Genomic DNA, 17,993 nt, shown 5'->3' with positions numbered 1-17,993 from the left:
TCCACGAAGTCAATAACATATCTAAAGTGATTAGAGAGTGGATGATCATCAAAATGTGACTTTTCTCTCTACTAAATCTACGTAACCATATTAGTTATGGAGATTGTAAAATGCATATATGAACTTGTACAATCATTCAACAAGATTAAACTCCCTCTCATCTATAAACTCAAGTGATCGCTCAGTATATATAGACTTCATTCTCCAAATAACCATGCATAAATGCATTTATCCTCAAAACTCTTCTTTTCTAGCCTTATCTAATTCTTGACGAGCTATCCCAAAAAATAATCATGTATTTTCTTCTCTCCGTTATACTGTAAATTTCTGAAACAAATAATGTTTGGTGATGACAAAGTTGTTGAGCTTTTAATGTTCTTTTGAGTATATTTTTGAAAGAGAAAAAATGCATCCACTATCATTATATGTGTGTTCCTATGTATATGCATCGCTTAGGCTATATAACAATTTAATTATAATTGTAAAGTATTTGAATATTTTTTTAATATTTATCACCATTTTCATAAAATAAAATAAAACAAAATATGTAGTTAATATTTAATGCACTAAAAGTATACGTGTTCACTATACACAATGACCTACGGCCAAACGCACCTTTTAATAAATTATATGGACACAATATTTTTGTGAAACAAGGGTACCTTGGCAACTACTTGCCAAATCGAGATACTTTTGATAACGAGACAAAGAATTGTGGAGTTAAAAAGAGATACGGTCTCCCATTCGTCGTCTCATACCAATGAAAACATGACATATCAATTCAAATTCATATTTATTGTTGTTTTTGCTTCATTATTATTGGTGCAGGGAAGTCTATAAGACATGATACGGGACAATAAATCTCTATTCCGTGGAGTTAGGGTGTAAAATTAGGTGTGTGACCCATGTTATCACCTCTATTATTGCCTTATAGTTCACACCATCACCCCTACCATCCTTCATCTCAACAAGATTCATACAAACAAATCTTTAACTCTATGTTGAACAATAAGTAGAGTATAAAACAATACCACATTTATTGTTATTGTAAGTTTCAACATCTAATGTTTTATGTTTCTTCCTATTTTAACAAGAAAACTAAACAAAAAATTTGTTATAAAGTGAATATAGACAATAACATTTAATATAAATGTTAACTAATATTATATATTTAAGTATAAATATGATATTACAAATCACTTGATATCAATCACCACAAAAGCTTTGATAGATACAAATTTCGTGTTCCTGTAAAAAAAAACTACGCAAAATCAAGTCATTAGGTGTGAGAGAAAAGTAATATAGGAATGCAACATCTTCCTACATTTAGTAGGCTAGTAATCTCGGAACCAAAGGATAAGAAAAACAATTTTACAATAACTCATTAGATGTAAGAGAAAAGTAATTATTTGTCTATTAATCTTATTGGAATACTCTAGGTTAGGAGAAAAATAGTTTTACTTTTCTATTAGTCCATGTTATCACCAAGTCCATATTGGATCCTAGTGATGTCATATAAGTTAAACATTCGATTTATAAAAATATAGATTTAGTTTACAACATTCATATTTCCTAAAAAATAAGAGCATAAAATTTCTTTGATAGATAACTATATATGTTTTTGACCGGCCAACTCAATCCTACTAAATGATCAGAACAAGCTCAATTCCTTCTCTTCGAAGAATTTGGACAAGTTTATTTTAGTCTTCATTTCTTTCATGGTCTTACATTTAATAATAATAAAGTCCACGAAGAGAATAAGATATTTGAAATGATTAGAGAGTGAATAGTAATAAAAAGTGTGACTTTTCTCTCCACTGAATCTTCCAAACCATATTAGTTGTAGAGATTGTAAAATGTCATATATGAACCTGTAAAATCATCCATCAAGACTGAACTCCCTCTCATCCACAAACTCAAGTGATTGCTCAATATATATAGATTTCATTCTTCAAATAATCATGCATAAATGTACTTATCCTCAAAACTCTTCTTTTCTAGTCTGGCCTAATTCTTGACAAGGTATCTAAAAATAATTATGACTTTAATTTCTCTCCAATATTCTATTAATTTCTGAAACAAATCATGTTTGGTGATGACTAAGTTGTTGAGTTTTTAATGTTCTTTTGAGTATATTTTTCAAAGAGAAAAAAACGCATACACTAATATTATATGTGAGTTCCTATGTCTATGCATCGCTTATGCTATATAATCATTTAATTATAATTGTAAAGTATTTAAATATATTTTTTAATATTTACCTCCATTTTCATAAAAAAATGTGTAGTTAATATTTATTGCACTAAAATTACATGTTTGCACTATATACTATACACAATGACATACGACCAAACCCACCTTTGAATCAATCATATGGAATTTTTTATATCAAACAAGGGTATTTGGCAACTACTTACCAAAGTTGGATACCTTTGATACTATTAATCAAATTTGGATTTTCATTCAAAACATATTTACCATAATGGGATTTCTTCCATGTGGCATTAATCAAATTTTTTTGACACTTTTAAAAAAAATTTAAAAAAATTCCAATGTCACACACCACTCCAAATAACCATGCATAAATGCCCTTATCCTCAAAACTCTTCTTTTCTATCATTATCTAATTCTTCACAAGGTATTGCAAAAATAATTATTTTTTCTTTCTCTCTAATATATTATTAATTTCTGAAACAAACTATGTTTGGTGATAAGTAACTTGTTGAGTTTTTAATGTTCTTTTAAGTATATTTTTAAAATAGAAAAAATGCATGGAAATAATTTTGATATATGGGAAAATGAGTGATGATCTACTTACTTCAAGAGTAAGTTTTTTTAAACTTATTCCTCATCATAGCCATCAATTTTAGGGACATCTAATGATTTAGATCTAATCAATAATTGAAATTATTGGATTCTCATAGAATTGATGGCTAGGATAGGGAGTAAGTTTCAAAAACTTACTCTTAAATGGATCTCTCCTCTATGAAAATTGTTGTTAATTCATGTTTATCTTTATAGTTTTTTTTGTATTACCAAAAATATTCTCTTATCTTTATATATAATTATTGAATTTGAATCCTTTCAAGAGAAATAATGATATATCACCAGAATCAACTACAGGGGATGTAGGAATATTTATTCTAACCTTTTATATTTATCATTATTATTTATTTAACTCTTAATGTATATTAATGTGAATCAATACATTGAAACAAACAAATAGTATTTAAGTCGAAAAGGTTAAAAATTAAAAACAAGGGAACATCTTTTTAATGCTATTGCAAGACCTATAAGTTGCTAATCACATATTTCATAACAACAATGATGAGTGTATTAAATAATGAGTGTAATAGTAAAGTAAAAATTTATACACAATCAATATATTATTTACTATTTATTTATTTTATTTTATTTAAAAGTTAATAGTAATTGAAAATGAATATTAGATGATGTAGTAACGTGACATTGTGAAAATCTTTTACACTATCATAGTCTTAGCGACAAAAGGAAATAACTTATCTCCAATATACTTTATTATCTATAATTATTTGTATATTTTTTCACAATAAATAATCAAGTTGATTTGAAATATGACAATAAATAATCAAATGAAATTTTCACTAATTGTGATACGTGTTGATAGATGGCTTCTTCTATGTGGAGACACAAAAGGATGACATTTAGCTGAGTAGGCAATTAGGAGCTAAGGGTTATATCACTATATCAGTTATATAATTTAACATTTACATTAATTTTATTAATCACAAATTGAAATTGATATCTTAAATGTTCGTATTTTAATGTTATTTGTTTGGAACTTGTTTGAGTCTCTTTTTAAATATTTTAATTTCATAAATTTGATGTGAGGTTTTTAAATATGATTGAAGACTATTTATTTTTTATGTTTTATAATACATATTTTATATTTTATTGGATACTTATTTTTTTCCATTTTTTATTATGAATTTGTGGGATGTGTGAAATGCAATAAATGATAGGTGGATAAACAAGGATATGCGCAATAAGAGAATGGAAATTATCCAGAAAAGTATTTACTCTTCATTGTAGTTATTACTTTTACATAGTTTATAACATCATTGGTTTTTTTTATATAGAGAAGTTAACATCATTGGTTTGTCATGATAGAAACTTAAATGCTGATTTTAAGGTTACAAAACAAAATGATACAATATAATATACTTTATTCCCACTCACACTATTATCCATCATTTTACACTCCTTTTAGATTGAAAGATTGAGTTGAATGTCTCCCCTTACAGCAACCAACCTCTCTCTATTCAATTGGAATAGTAGAAGAGACGCTCACAATTAGGAGTGAGTATGAGACGAGTTAAGGTTTGTCTTTTATCCGACTTTAAATGTTGGTTGAGTCATTTTTTTGAATTTGGACCTAGATTAAAAGCTAAATCGATCATAAATATCGATCGAGTCATCCTTTAAATCCGAACCTAACCATAGAACCGATTAAATATAATGCATATTCATTTTAAATAAAATCTCTCAATATTATTTATTATTATGAATATATATATGACACATAAAATGATATTATTTAGTTGTATGTTTTCCATTACAGCGACCAACCTCTCTTTATTCAATTGGAATATAGAAGAGATGCTCAGAAGCATGTGACGAGTTAAAGTTTATCCTTTATTCGACCCTAAATGTTGGTAGGATTATTTTTTGAATTTGGACCTAAACCATAAGCTAAATCGACCATAAATATCAATCGAGTCAGCCTTTAAATTCGAATTTGGCCCTAGACTTGATTAAATATAATGCATATTCATTTTAAATAAAGTCTTTCGATATTATTTATTATTATGAATATATATTTGACACATAAAATGATACATGTATGTATATATTATTAGTGATGTGTGTAGGATGAAAAATTAGAGAATCAATGATACTTTCGACCAAAAAAGTTTCATTATTTTGTACACATTTGAATAGAGACACATACAAATATGATGAGTGTGATCATGAAACAGGTCGGGGCCAAGTCATGTTTGATCCCTACCCAGCCCTAAATGTTGTTAAGGTCTAATTTTTTAACATAAACCTAGACCTGACCATATTCAGACTCGGTCATGATCGAGCAATACCGAATGAGCGGGTAGGGTCAAGTCCTGCTCACCCCTACTCAGAATAATTGAATGGACTAAGACTTCTCCTTCAAAACTCGAAGTTCGTACACATTACAATCAAAGTACATCTTATGTTTTAAAGAATGTGTCTGATATGTATTAGAGTTGTCAAAATGGGTGGGCCCGGACGGGTCGGCCTACAAAAGCTCGAAAATTTATAGGGCTTGGGTATCATATTAAGTACTTTTTATATAATTCGGGCTATTTAGCCCGGTCCAACCAGACTATTTTAAATTCTGGCTCGGGCAGGGCTTTCCCGGGCGGGCTCGGGCTACCCGTTTTACTTATTTGTTTTAACTTTTTTGGGACATTTTGCTTGGTAATAAGCATTAAGTGAAAATTTACAAAACAATTTATAATAAAAAAATATATAATAAATATTGTGTTATTGTGTATTAATTAGGTTTAACTTTTACAACAAAAACATAATAATAAAGAAAATAATGTTTACAACAAAACTAAAAGCAACATAATTGTTTACTACATAGAACTTCACACAACCAAATTTAATATAATAGTTCACAATAAAAGTGTTGATGAAGACACAAGATAATATTTTTAATAGTATCCTAAAGTTTATATATTAAAGTGAAGTTACAAAGTACATTGTGTTAGAGAGTGAGAGTCCAATAGAAATAAGATATTTAATAAAAGAGTTATGTTAAAAATCATACATTTGGACTTAACATCACGTCTTGACTCAAACACAATGCATTAGATCTATAAATTTGGTTGCATTTTTTGGCATAACAAATGAGTTAAAAAAATTATATGTTAATATCAAATAATATATATTTTTGAATAGATTAAATATATTAAAAAAACAAAAAAAAATTAGTTTATGCGGGCCGGCTCGCTACAACCCCGCAGCCCGCTTAGGGTGGGTTTGAGCTACAATTTGATATGTATAAATTGTATCTGGGCTTTTTAGCTCAGCCCGATTTAGTCCGAACTCGATGTGAGCTAGCCCGAATCTGTCTGGGTAGCTTGTTTTGATACTTCTACTATGTATCAATTGTTATGATTGATAAAAATTACTTAATTATTAAATTTTAACTTAAATATATATTTTCAATTAATTACTACAAATAACATATATAATAACATAATTTGTAGGATAGTCGACAACATATGTGCTCGTAGTTACAATTTTTCAATTTGGTTCCATGTATAGATCATTTGTACGAGTTTTTGTAAATTATTGCTGTAAAAAATCAAAATATGTAAAATATTTCTTTGAAGAATTAAAATTTTGATTTTTAATCTAGTAAATACATTTTTGGCCTTTTTAACCATGTGCAAAACTCATATCACTATATATGAAACAATATTCTCCCCATTATTGGAAATAAAGTTCTTTTTTTTAAAATTTAGTTGTAAGGGTAAAAATGTAATCTCACTATAAATAGAAATGACACAAATGTTATTATACTTTTTTTTTTTTTTTTTTTTTTTTTACTTTTTAAAAATACTTACCTCTCCATTATTATAGCTGAATCTCATCCTCTATATCCCAAGACCAATCGTGCAAATAAAGATAAATAAATTTGCTGGAAATGTAATAATTACTTCATTTATTATACAAAAACCATATGCCATGCAGACCACAAATTAGCTGCCTTTTTTCATAACAAATGGGTTAAAGAATCTTTTTCTCCCAACAATTTGGGAAAAATGGCTCATTGGGAAAAGGATTGATATTGATAATTTTAGAATAAAATATATTCACTCCTAGTATAAAAAATGGTCCAGTGAACCACATTACTTTTAAATTTATAAATGAAATGAATATAAACATATATAAACCGCATCCACATTATAGTTTGATTCAATAATATTCTATATATTTCTTTTAACTAAATCTAGACATAAAATACCAATTAGAAGTTGGTCTATAAATACAATGTTTCATTGGATCTTCGTATATTGGACAAGGTTAAATAACAAAATTTGATTTTGAGAAATAGTTGCCTATAGGAATAACCAGAGACTCCAATAAGTATTAACTTGTTTTCCATAAATTAGTTAAAAAAGTCTACGGGTAAAATCCCACAATGAATCCAGAAACATGCATTTTCATTTTGAAAGAGATCCACACATACAAGACAATACATCAATAATTGTGAGGCCATTTCTAGTCTAATTCACTCCTAACTTCACTCTAGTTTTTATTCACTACTCACCTCTCTAGTATTTATTATTGTAAAAAAAAAAGAATTCAGATATCTAATTGAATTATTCATTATTATCTAAACCAAATTTGGAATTGGAGGGAAGAGAGAAGAAGGTATACATATGGTTAGGGGTGAGCATGAGTCAGGTAAGGTTTGTCCCTTACCTGACCTTAAATATTGATTAAGTCATTTTTTGAACCCGAATCTGACCATAGACCCAAAGCTAATCAGATCCTAGATATCGACAAGAGTTAGGCTATGAACATGAACCTGACCCAGACTCGATTAAATATAATACATATCACTTTTAGATAAATTCATCTCAATATTATTTACTATTATGAATATGTTATTTGACATATGAAATGATATATATATATATATATATGATAAACAATTAGAGAATCAATAATAGTTCCAACCAAAGAGATGTCATTACTCTATACTTAATTGAATAAAAACACATACAAATATGATGAACGAATAATCATGGAATGAGCTCGGGTCAAGTCATGTATGTCTCTACCCGACTATAAATATTATCTTAGTCTGATTTTTAAACCCGAATTCGACTATAGACCCGAAAAACTCCATCTTATTTAAATCCGATCATAATCAGGCTGCTTTTAACTTTTTCTAGCTACTTATTACGCCTCACACACTCAATCCCTCATTGCCCATCCATTTTTGTAGCACGCACTATCAATTCAATCTCTCACGACACTTTCTTTTAATTTATCAATAACTCATTTTAATTCTCAAAATTTATGTATGTATTAATTTGGTTATTAATAGTTTGGAAAATCTAAAATGATTATGAAAATTATAAAATGTGAGTTAAATTAGTTTTTATACCATTTGATGATTAATCTTATGTTATTTTAGCTTTTATCTTAGACTATTTAGTTTATATTTACGATTTTTAAGTAATAATTTGTAAGAATGAAATTGATACACAAGAAAAGTTAAGAAGTAATAAAGTAGATGTTCATTCTATCTTTTAGGCTTATTATAATAGATTTATATTTAATTGTATTTATCACTACATGTAATATTTTTATTTTGTTGATACTACTAATTATCTTTACTTTTGGGTAAAGAACTAATTATGTTAGACTTGTGTTACTGCTGATCCTAACAAATGTAGCTATATCGAATTTTTGACATTTTAGTCATCCTAAAGGTTCAACAAAACCTTACACTATTAGACTAAAACCTTATTGAATATAACTTTTATGTAACAAATATTATAAGATTCTAATATTACACTCATTTCTTATTTAGGATTAATTGATAGTCAATACAAAATGAAAAGAATCAAATCTTTTAACATGAACAAATTAAAAATAACTAAATAATACTATATGAAAAATGTAAAACAATTTCTAAAAATTATCATTAAAATATTTTAAATATAATAGTATTTTTTATAGCAATATTATTGTTCATGGTAATATTTTTTCCTCAAAACTCCGTACTCTGACAACGACCACTGAAGGATGGTGGCACATGCCTGCTGTCACATCAGACACAAACCTACGGTTAAGATTTACACGTACGGATAATCTAACAGCTGAGTTTAATTCTCTTTAACACTCAGAAATTCTCTCTCCTAATTTTCTCTCTCCTGTGCATCAATGTCCAGCTTGGTCGGGACCCCATAATATATATGGCAAAGACCCTTCCTTTACTTTCTCTCTCTTTAATTCTCTCACACTATACTTCACTCTGCATTTCTATACCAAAAATCCTAATTTGGGGGTTCTCAATCCGAAAGTGATAGGCCACAAAAGAGGGCCTTTACTTCAACACCCACCTTTTCTTATTGTTCCTGCTTCTTTCATATTCTCCATCTCTTTACTTGTCCCTTTCATTGTTTTGCTTCATATTTTGCTTAAACAATATAAAGTTACTTAATTTCCTTCTGGGTCTTTCATTTTCCTATGGTGGGGTTCTGATTTTTTACTCATTATGCTGTATTTCATGGATCCCCTTTTGGGTTATGTTTGATTTTTGAGGTTGGTGATGTTTGTTTATAGGGGAATGCAATGGGGTTCAGAAATTCGGGGATGCTGGCTCTGAGCTAGGGGTTTATGTATTTGTGTGATTACTTAGTACTTTGTGTTCAAAAGGGGAAAAAGGGTAAAGCTTTGATATGAAGCTTTCAACATCAGGGTTGGGTCAGCAGGGACATGAAGGTATCCACACTCCATTTTCTCTCTCTTTTTTCTTTTTAAATTACTTACCATCCTATTCTTATTCCTAGCTCTTGAATTGGTAGGGCTTCAACTCAAGTTTTACAACTAATACTTATTTTTTGTGTCCCTTTTAAGACCTTTTTTGTGATTGCTTTAACATCCTTATTAGTGTTTTTGAATGATAATTTGATGTGTGGACTGATATGGTATAGGAGGAGAGAAGAAGTGTTTGAATTCTGAACTATGGCATGCTTGTGCGGGTCCATTGGTGTCCCTACCAACTGCAGGGACTCGTGTGGTTTACTTCCCTCAGGGTCACAGTGAGCAGGTGCTTTATGCTTATAGTTAGTGTCTAATGGTTGATTCTTTCAATTTCTTCTTATTTGCATAATATGGAAGGTGCATAACTTTTCTTTCTAAATTGGGATTTGAAGCAATCCAATCTGATTAGATTTGGTAGATTTACGCGAAAGGAAATTGAACTGAAATTGTATTGAACAATGACTGTAGGTATCTGCCACGACTAACAGAGAAATTGATGGGCAAATACCCAATTACCCAAGCTTGTCACCTCAGTTGGTTTGCCAGCTTCACAATCTTACGATGCATGTCGGTATTATTATATCTTCACTGTATTTATGGGATTTTTGTCAAGTTTACCTCCAATCAGAGTAAATTTAGTCAACTTAGAGCATGTGTTAATTTTCAGGCAGATGTTGAAACAGATGAAGTGTATGCTCAAATGACGCTGCAGCCATTGACTCCGGTATCCTGTTGTTCTTTGGCAGCATGGTTTACATGTAATGAGATTAGCCGTGTCTTATGTTCTACAGTTGAAATTTGTGTTTTTTTATGTTTGTAGCAAGAGCAGAAGGATGCATTTCTTCCTATGGAATTAGGCGTTCCAAGTAAGCAGCCCTCAAATTATTTTTGCAAAACCTTAACTGCAAGCGACACCAGCACACATGGAGGGTTCTCTGTTCCCCGTCGTGCAGCTGAGAAAGTTTTCCCTCCACTGGTAGTTTTCATACTTTTCCTTCATGTTCTACTCTGGTTGGATATAGATTTATTGCTCTTCTATTTGGACTGTACAGGATTTTTCACTACAACCACCTGCACAAGAACTAATTGCCAGGGATCTCCATGACGTTGAGTGGAAATTTCGGCATATTTTCCGGGGTAAGATTTTAATTCTTTATTTATTCCATTCTTATTAACAGTTATTTGGTAGTGTTACCGACTTACTGTTAATATATATTAAGATGGATTGTTCTTTTGATTGCAATGGTGTGCTATTTTATACTTTCATGACATGTGTATTTTATCTTGGGTCTTAGATAACATAAAAGCTAGTATTATATGATGATTGTGATCTCTGCTGTATGCTAAAGCAGTAATCTTAGTGTTTTATGAGGATAAATCATATTTGTTGCAATAGGTTAACCAAGTCTCATGGAACAATGATGGTATTGCGCATTTGCTAACTGTTAATTAACAGCGAGATGGTTTGATTGCAATGTTTCAGATTTTTTATAGCCTCTTCAACATTTATTACACACTCTATTGCTTCTCAGGAAAATGCACCCCAAACCAATATCTGATTTTAGAATAGAATGATAGGTTCTTTGGTGTGATATATTGAATATGTATTCAAAGTGGATAAAATTTAAGAAAGAAGGATATGTACATTAAAGTAGTTCATCGGTCTTGACAAAATCTGATTCAACTCCGGGATGGTAAATTTATGGAATACCAGGAGGATCAGTTGATAAACCACTGTTTCATTGTTTTTAACTGCATTTTTAATGTATTTTACATCCCAAAAAAGACAAACGCTTTTGTCATATTTTGACTAAATTGTTAACTGTTTACTGATACATCCATATGGAAACATTTGAAACTAAGATTTAGCAATGCTGTTGTAAACAATTGTGGAAGATAATGATACTCTGGACTGCTAACTACATAATTATGGTAGAAACTTAACTTGTATTATCTTTTGGGCTTTAACTCTTGATCCTTCTCAATGAAACCATGGTTGTAGAAAGATTGAAGTCGTAACCTATATGTTTTCTGGGGAACCAATTAATGCTCCCATGTGACAAGATCTCTTGGTAAGTTTGGTAAGTGTCAGGAATTGGCATGAGTTTTGTTCCTCCGGAAACAGGCCATTCATCAAGCTTATATTTAGAAACACATGCCTTCTTTGTCACTGATGAAACTTTTGCAGTGTTTGCATTAAATATCTCTATCATAAATGTTAAAATCCTCATTCTTAGAGTGGGACCTTTGCTAGGATCTTCAGACTTGTGTGTGGCAACTTAGGCACCGTAGTAGTCACCAGTGTCTAGTCTTAATTGACTTGAAGATCGGGGAAGTTGTACATCTATCCGATATACATTGATTACCACTTGTTAGAAGTTTTCTTGTTTAAAATCAACTTTCATGAATTTCTGTAAAAAAATAATCATCTTCAAAATCAAATGTAACATCAACCAGCCCATAATCATACGATTTTAAAATCCTGGCTTTCTCCAATAGTGACTGTCCTCTGTTGTATCACATACCAATGGAGAATTGTTATGAGCAAATGATATGGTGGTGAAGTGATTAGATCTCCGTAGTGTATATCCCATAAGGAGCATGAATAATACTCAAACATAAGCGATATTAACATGGACCACAACCATGATGATATGCTAAACAGGAGAGTCTGCACCTTTAGTTTAAAAATTTGTTAGGGTAAGAAATTACGATCTTTTGGGACTATTTACTTTCACTTCCTCATTGAAGGTCTAAATAAACTTTGGAATCATCTGAATGTTAACCAGTAGGAAATGAAATGGTTCTCTTAGGAGTGTCTATCTTCCATTATAAGTATGGGGATCAATCAAATCTTTCTGGTGTAAAAAAGTATTGATTTTCCCTTTTTGAAATTGGCCAACACACATTGTCATATAATCTTTCGATGTGCGACCAAGAGTATTGATTTTCTTATTATCAAGTTGTATTATCTTTTGCAAAATGTCCAGCCGCCACCTGCTTTACCAACTATTTTCCAATGACTCTTGGATCTGGTTTCCTCCATTACAAACTGTAGTGAATTTGGCCTTTTTCTTTTACTGAGTTCATAGTCAGTTTCCTGTAGAACACAAGTATCAAACACTAAGCGCACTGTTGATAAATTAGAACATGTGTGCTAGTGTCATTATTAATCGCACTAATTATATTTGACTTCTGAATTTTTAATAAGCTGTATTTTCTGCACAAGATGATATCTTCATTCCATGCATATCATTTCAGGGCAGCCAAAACGGCACCTTCTTACAACAGGATGGAGTGTATTTGTTAGTGCGAAAAGGCTTGTCGCTGGAGATTCTGTACTTTTCATATGGTATATTATTTCCTTTTACCTTTTTTTCATCCTTTTTCACCCCTTGGAGGTTGCAAACTGCTTGTTTACTATTTTCTATGTTTCTTCATTGTTAGGAATGAAAAGAATCAGCTTCTTTTGGGAATACGTCGTGCTAACAGGCCACAAACTGTGATGCCATCATCAGTTCTATCCAGTGATAGTATGCACATTGGGCTTCTTGCTGCTGCTGCCCATGCTGCAGCAACCAATAGCTGCTTTACAGTGTTCTATAATCCAAGGTTGTGAATGTTGTCTAAATTTCCATTTCTTAGGCTTCTTTATTTGAATTTTTTCCTTCATTTGACACCTATATCATGGCAGGGCTAGCCCATCCGAGTTCGTCATTCCACTGGCAAAATACATAAAAGCTGTCTACCATACACGTGTTTCTGTTGGTATGCGTTTTAGGATGCTTTTCGAGACTGAAGAGTCAAGTGTTCGTAGGTACTTGTAGCCATTAAATATTTTTTCTTAAGCACCTGGTGTTTCTTTTCCTCTTAAATTGTAGATATGTTTCTTGCACCTCTTATTAGACCGCTTAAGTTAATTTTGCAAGGGTAAATATAGGTTTAACTTATAAATGTTTATTACAGAGGATGTACCCTCTAAAATGGCTTGCCTATAAAATGTTGGTATGGCATCTGCATCTATACCTTCTAAGGAGGCAATTTTATTGATGATGGGATTTATGGCTACAAAATCCATCTCTTTGGCTCTAGAGTAATTGGAAGGAGTCAATTGATTAATTATAAAATTGAACTTAAAATTTTGGGATGTGAGCATTTAGCAGAAAATATAGTTAGCAGTTGCAATCGGATGATTTTGGGATGAGATCAAACAAAAGGTGGTTTTCAATCTAAAGGCGGTGGAAATACGTGCCAAATGCTATTCTTTGGTAGTTTGACACCATACTATTATACCCTATATGCACAAGTCACCTTATTTTTGCAGGTACATGGGTACTATAACTGGCATAAGTGACTTGGATCCTGTTCGTTGGCCGAATTCTCATTGGCGATCAGTCAAGGTAAGTAAGATCACAATGTGATACATAAGATTAGATAGTGTTTTATATGACACCTTTTGTCATTTAATGAAAGTTATTGCTACTTTGCAATTACAAACATAAGAGTGGGGCCTGGCTTAATCATAATGTTGCTGTCTTGTGACCATGAGTTCTAGTCATGGATCAGCCGCTCTTGCTCCACCTACAGCCCCCCTCAAAGGTCCAAACTCCACATGGGTGGGAACTTCGTGAACTTGGCTGTTCTTTTTAATTTTTTTGAAATTATAGACCTGTTCCATAGGCTTTGCATAAGGACTAAGGAGGATGATCTTCTCAAAGTTGTGAATTATGAATATGATTAATAAATAAATTTTTCATGACATCTAATCATGTTTCACATCATTTATTTGTATTGCAAAATATATGAGGTGGATAAGAGATATACTAAGGTGGTGAATGATGATGAGAAAGGAATATTTATTCAGGCTATGCCGATCTTTAAGAACCAAACATGAGGAAGGAATATTTATACGCTTGTTAAAGGTAGAGATAAAGAAGACAATTAGACAAGAGACTTTGATAAAGCGAAAATGCATTGAGGATGTAGAGAGTAAAAATCTTGATTGCTGTACAAGATTTTGAGGTTATCTTAGAAATTGAATGCATGGAGACGGAAGAGAGAGGGAGAATGATAACTGAATCTGTTTTCTCTTTTATGTCATGGGTTCAATTCAGTGATTACATAATGCTAACTACTATTTATATTGTGGTAAGTGAGCTACGCAGCTGGCGCATGGGCCATGCCCCTCAGTAACTAAGCTGACTAGCTATACCAGATATGATTAGGAGTTAATGCATTAGAGAGAGAAAATGGGACTTTGACTTTAGTGGATTAGCCATGTGCGGAAACTGACATTAAAAGCCTCAATAAGGTGAGTTGAATAGGCGGAGGATAAAGGTAAAAGAAGACAAACTATATTGATATCATTGAAAAGAACTTAATTTTAAATGCATTTTTGAAAATATAGACTTAAATTTTAAAAGGACACAATGGTGTTGTTTGATCCTTGAAGTTGAGTCTGTCTAGCGGAAAAGGGCTTTTGTGTTGTTGTACGTAATTTATTTGTGTTCCTTTTTCTTCATCAAATCATTAGGTTTGTTGCAACATGTCTGAACTCTGGAGTACTGCCAGCATCAGGGTTTCATAATTTGTATTCTATTCCATGCTTTAAATAGTGACTGGCAAATGAAATTCAATATCTAAAAGAAACTCTTGACTTGGCATCCTTTATGAGCCCAGTTTTTGCTTTACCCTGTTTTACAATCCCTGTGCATAGGTTGGTTGGGATGAATCAACAGCAGGAGAGAGACAGCCACGGGTGTCATTATGGGAAATTGAACCTCTAACAACATTTCCAATGTATCCATCACTATTTCCCCTCAGATTGAAACGTCCATGGCATCCTGGCACCTCATCTTTTCTTGGTACATGTTTTCTCAATACTGATTTTCTATTATCTTCCTTCTGATTGTTGATGTACATTGTAGAAATATTATGATGGCACTAATTTTATGATTGGGTGTAAGAAAACAAAATTTTCATTGAAGCGAAGACAAATTTGTTGCAATTTTACATTCATGCATACATTTCTCCATTACTTTTCCCTGCGTCTTGAAAAGGAAAAAATTCAAACAATGTATTTTCTTTTTCTAAGAAAGTAGTTGAATTTGAATGTTTCCATTTTGTCTGCTAGTCACATGTTTTCGGTAGTTCATATTTCACCCATTCTTCATGTCCAAAAATACAATGGAGTAAGTTCCTAGGTTTCATTGTTTTGAGGACACTTTCTTTGTTTCCTGTGTTTACAAAGGGTCATGTCTTTACAGATGGCAGAGACGAGACAACTAATGGGCTAATGTGGCTGAGAGGTGGACCTGGAGACCAAGGAGTCAATTCTCTAAACTTTCAAGGTGCCGGTTTGTTTCCGTGGATGCAGCAGAGGCTGGATCCAACTATGCTTGGAAATGATCAGAATCAGCAGTATCAAGCCATGTTAGCAGCAGCTGGTTTGCAGAACCTAGGAAGTGGAGATCTCTTGAGGCAACAAATGATGAATTTTCAACAGCCTTTCTATCTTCAACAATCAGGAAACTCTAACCCTCCGTTGCAGCTTCAGAAGCAACAAGTGATTCAGCAATCAGTGTCTCCTAATATTCTGCAACCACAAGCCCAAGTATTGACTGAGAACCTGTCGCAGCAGCTCCTTCTGAAACCACCAATCAATCGAGAAGACCAGGCACAGCAGCAGCAACACACTTATCAAGATTCACTTTTAATTCAAACTGAACAGCTCCATCAGAGGCAACACTCTAATCTGCCTTCACCATCATATTCAAAACCGGATTTCTTTGATTCAAGCATGAAGTTATCTGCTGCTTCAGTTTCGCCAGGACAAAACATGCTTGGGTCACTTTGTCCTGAAGGGAGTGGTAATCTCTTGAATTTATCCAGAAGTGCCCAGTCCATGCTAACTGAACAACAGTTACAACAACAATCATGGGCGCTCGAGTGTACACCTCTACAGGTCATTCCCTTCGGCAACTCAGTGTCACACGTGCAATATTCTGGAAAAGATGCTACAATGGTGTCACCACATTGCAATTCAGATTCCCAAAATTCTACTCTCTTTGGTGTCAATATCGATTCATCTGGCCTTCTTCTTCCCACCACTGTCCCTCGTTATATTACTTCATCAGCTGACACTGATTCATCGACAATGCCATTAGTGGAATCTGGATTCCAGGATTCTCTTTATGGTTGCATGCAAGACTCATCAGAGTTGTTGCAAAGTCCGGGGCAACTTGACCCTCAAAACCAGACACGAACTTTTGTGAAGGTTTGAATTATAACCTTTAGTCTTAGTGCAGCTTTTCCTTTTATTTAATATGGTAGTTTAACATTGTCTTTTCACAGGTTTACAAATCAGGGTCAGTTGGGCGTTCACTCGACATCTCTCGGTTCAACAGCTATCATGAGCTGCGAGAGGAATTGGCTCAGATGTTTGCGATTGAGGGGAAATTAGAAGATCCTCTTAGATCAGGCTGGCAGCTTGTATTCGTCGACAGGGAGAATGATGTTCTTCTCCTTGGAGATGATCCATGGGAGTAAGTGGATACTTTTCTTTAGTGTATATTTTAATAAGTACATAATATAGCTATTTCTATTGATTAAACTTTCTTGACATTCTGGTTTTTGGTGTGTTGATTTTCTGCATAAACTCCTGCAGATCATTCGTGAATAACGTTTGGTATATCAAAATACTTTCCCCCGAAGATATTCAGAAAATGTGAGAGCAAGCGGTGCAATCCTTCAACGTTCAGGTCAAAGGATGAATAGCACTGGTGCAGATTCTCAGGACACTGTTTCTAGACTACTACCATCAATAGGCTCTCTTGAATACTGAGATCATTTATAATGTACTCCTTCAAGTCCCACGGTCAAATATTACTTATGTTTTAACACTATGGACCTTAGCGTATTTGAATATTTTCTGTATGATCTAATCCACTTTCACCTTCTACTATTGTAAGAGCTTTGAAAAAAGTCATTATGACAAACTTAGGACAAACTTTGTGCCAATTTGTAACTTATGCGCTGAAATCTAGAAATATAGTGTTATTTAGTACTATGCATTTGAAGTATTTAATAAACCTCTTGCATGAAGCCATGAACTAATGCACAGGAGAAAGAAGTGTAGAGAAGGCTGAATAATCATGCTGATGTTTTTGTGCTTACCAATGGCATTGCTTCTCACTTAAGTGGTTGAAGCTATAGGGTTATTTCGACTACCCCTAGTATTTGATTTATTTACCACCTAGTTTTAACAGCTTCTCAGAGGATCTTGAATATACTAAATTATGTTGTATTTCGTACCTATGTGGCCACTATGTCTTATTTTCTTAACAACTATGCAAGAAAGAAAATATTGAACTTTCATTATTGGAATTGAATTATGCACAAAGGCA

At 32.4% G+C, this 17,993-nt stretch overlaps 1 protein-coding gene across 2 annotated transcripts; it reads left to right on the top strand.

Moving 5' to 3' along the window:
• Nucleotides 9,030–17,656, top strand: LOC109356721 (auxin response factor 8-like). Of its 2 annotated transcripts, XR_002108775.1 has the most exons (15): nt 9,030–9,546; nt 9,759–9,874; nt 10,057–10,155; nt 10,256–10,312; nt 10,409–10,564; nt 10,641–10,725; nt 12,850–12,940; nt 13,036–13,200; nt 13,283–13,405; nt 13,913–13,988; nt 15,305–15,452; nt 15,855–16,864; nt 16,942–17,132; nt 17,255–17,389; nt 17,441–17,656. XR_002108775.1 is itself a non-coding variant. In XM_019600211.1 (14 exons), exons 1-14 carry the CDS (start codon nt 9,504–9,506, stop codon nt 17,316–17,318), a joined length of 2,424 nt encoding a protein of 807 aa, XP_019455756.1. In that variant the 5' UTR covers nt 9,031–9,503; the 3' UTR covers nt 17,319–17,438. The 2 variants fall into 2 exon arrangements, 1 of the variants encoding a protein (XP_019455756.1); XM_019600211.1 differs by lacking the exon at nt 17,441–17,656 and having other exon boundaries at nt 9,031–9,546; nt 17,255–17,438.

This window comes from Lupinus angustifolius, chromosome LG09 (genome assembly GCF_001865875.1).
Source record: "Lupinus angustifolius cultivar Tanjil chromosome LG09, LupAngTanjil_v1.0, whole genome shotgun sequence".
NCBI lineage: Eukaryota > Viridiplantae > Streptophyta > Magnoliopsida > Fabales > Fabaceae > Lupinus > Lupinus angustifolius.
This window is presented reverse-complemented; position numbering and strand designations above follow the sequence as displayed.

Coding starts and splice junctions, on each gene's coding strand:
- LOC109356721 (XM_019600211.1), top strand. CDS start 9,504: ATGAAGCTTTCAACATCAGGGTTGGGTCAGCAGGGACATGAAG. Junction 10,565..10,640: donor AGAAAGTTTTCCCTCCACTG/GTAGTTTTCATA, acceptor TGGACTGTACAG/GATTTTTCACTACAACCACC. Junction 17,133..17,254: donor CTTGGAGATGATCCATGGGA/GTAAGTGGATAC, acceptor AAACTCCTGCAG/ATCATTCGTGAATAACGTTT.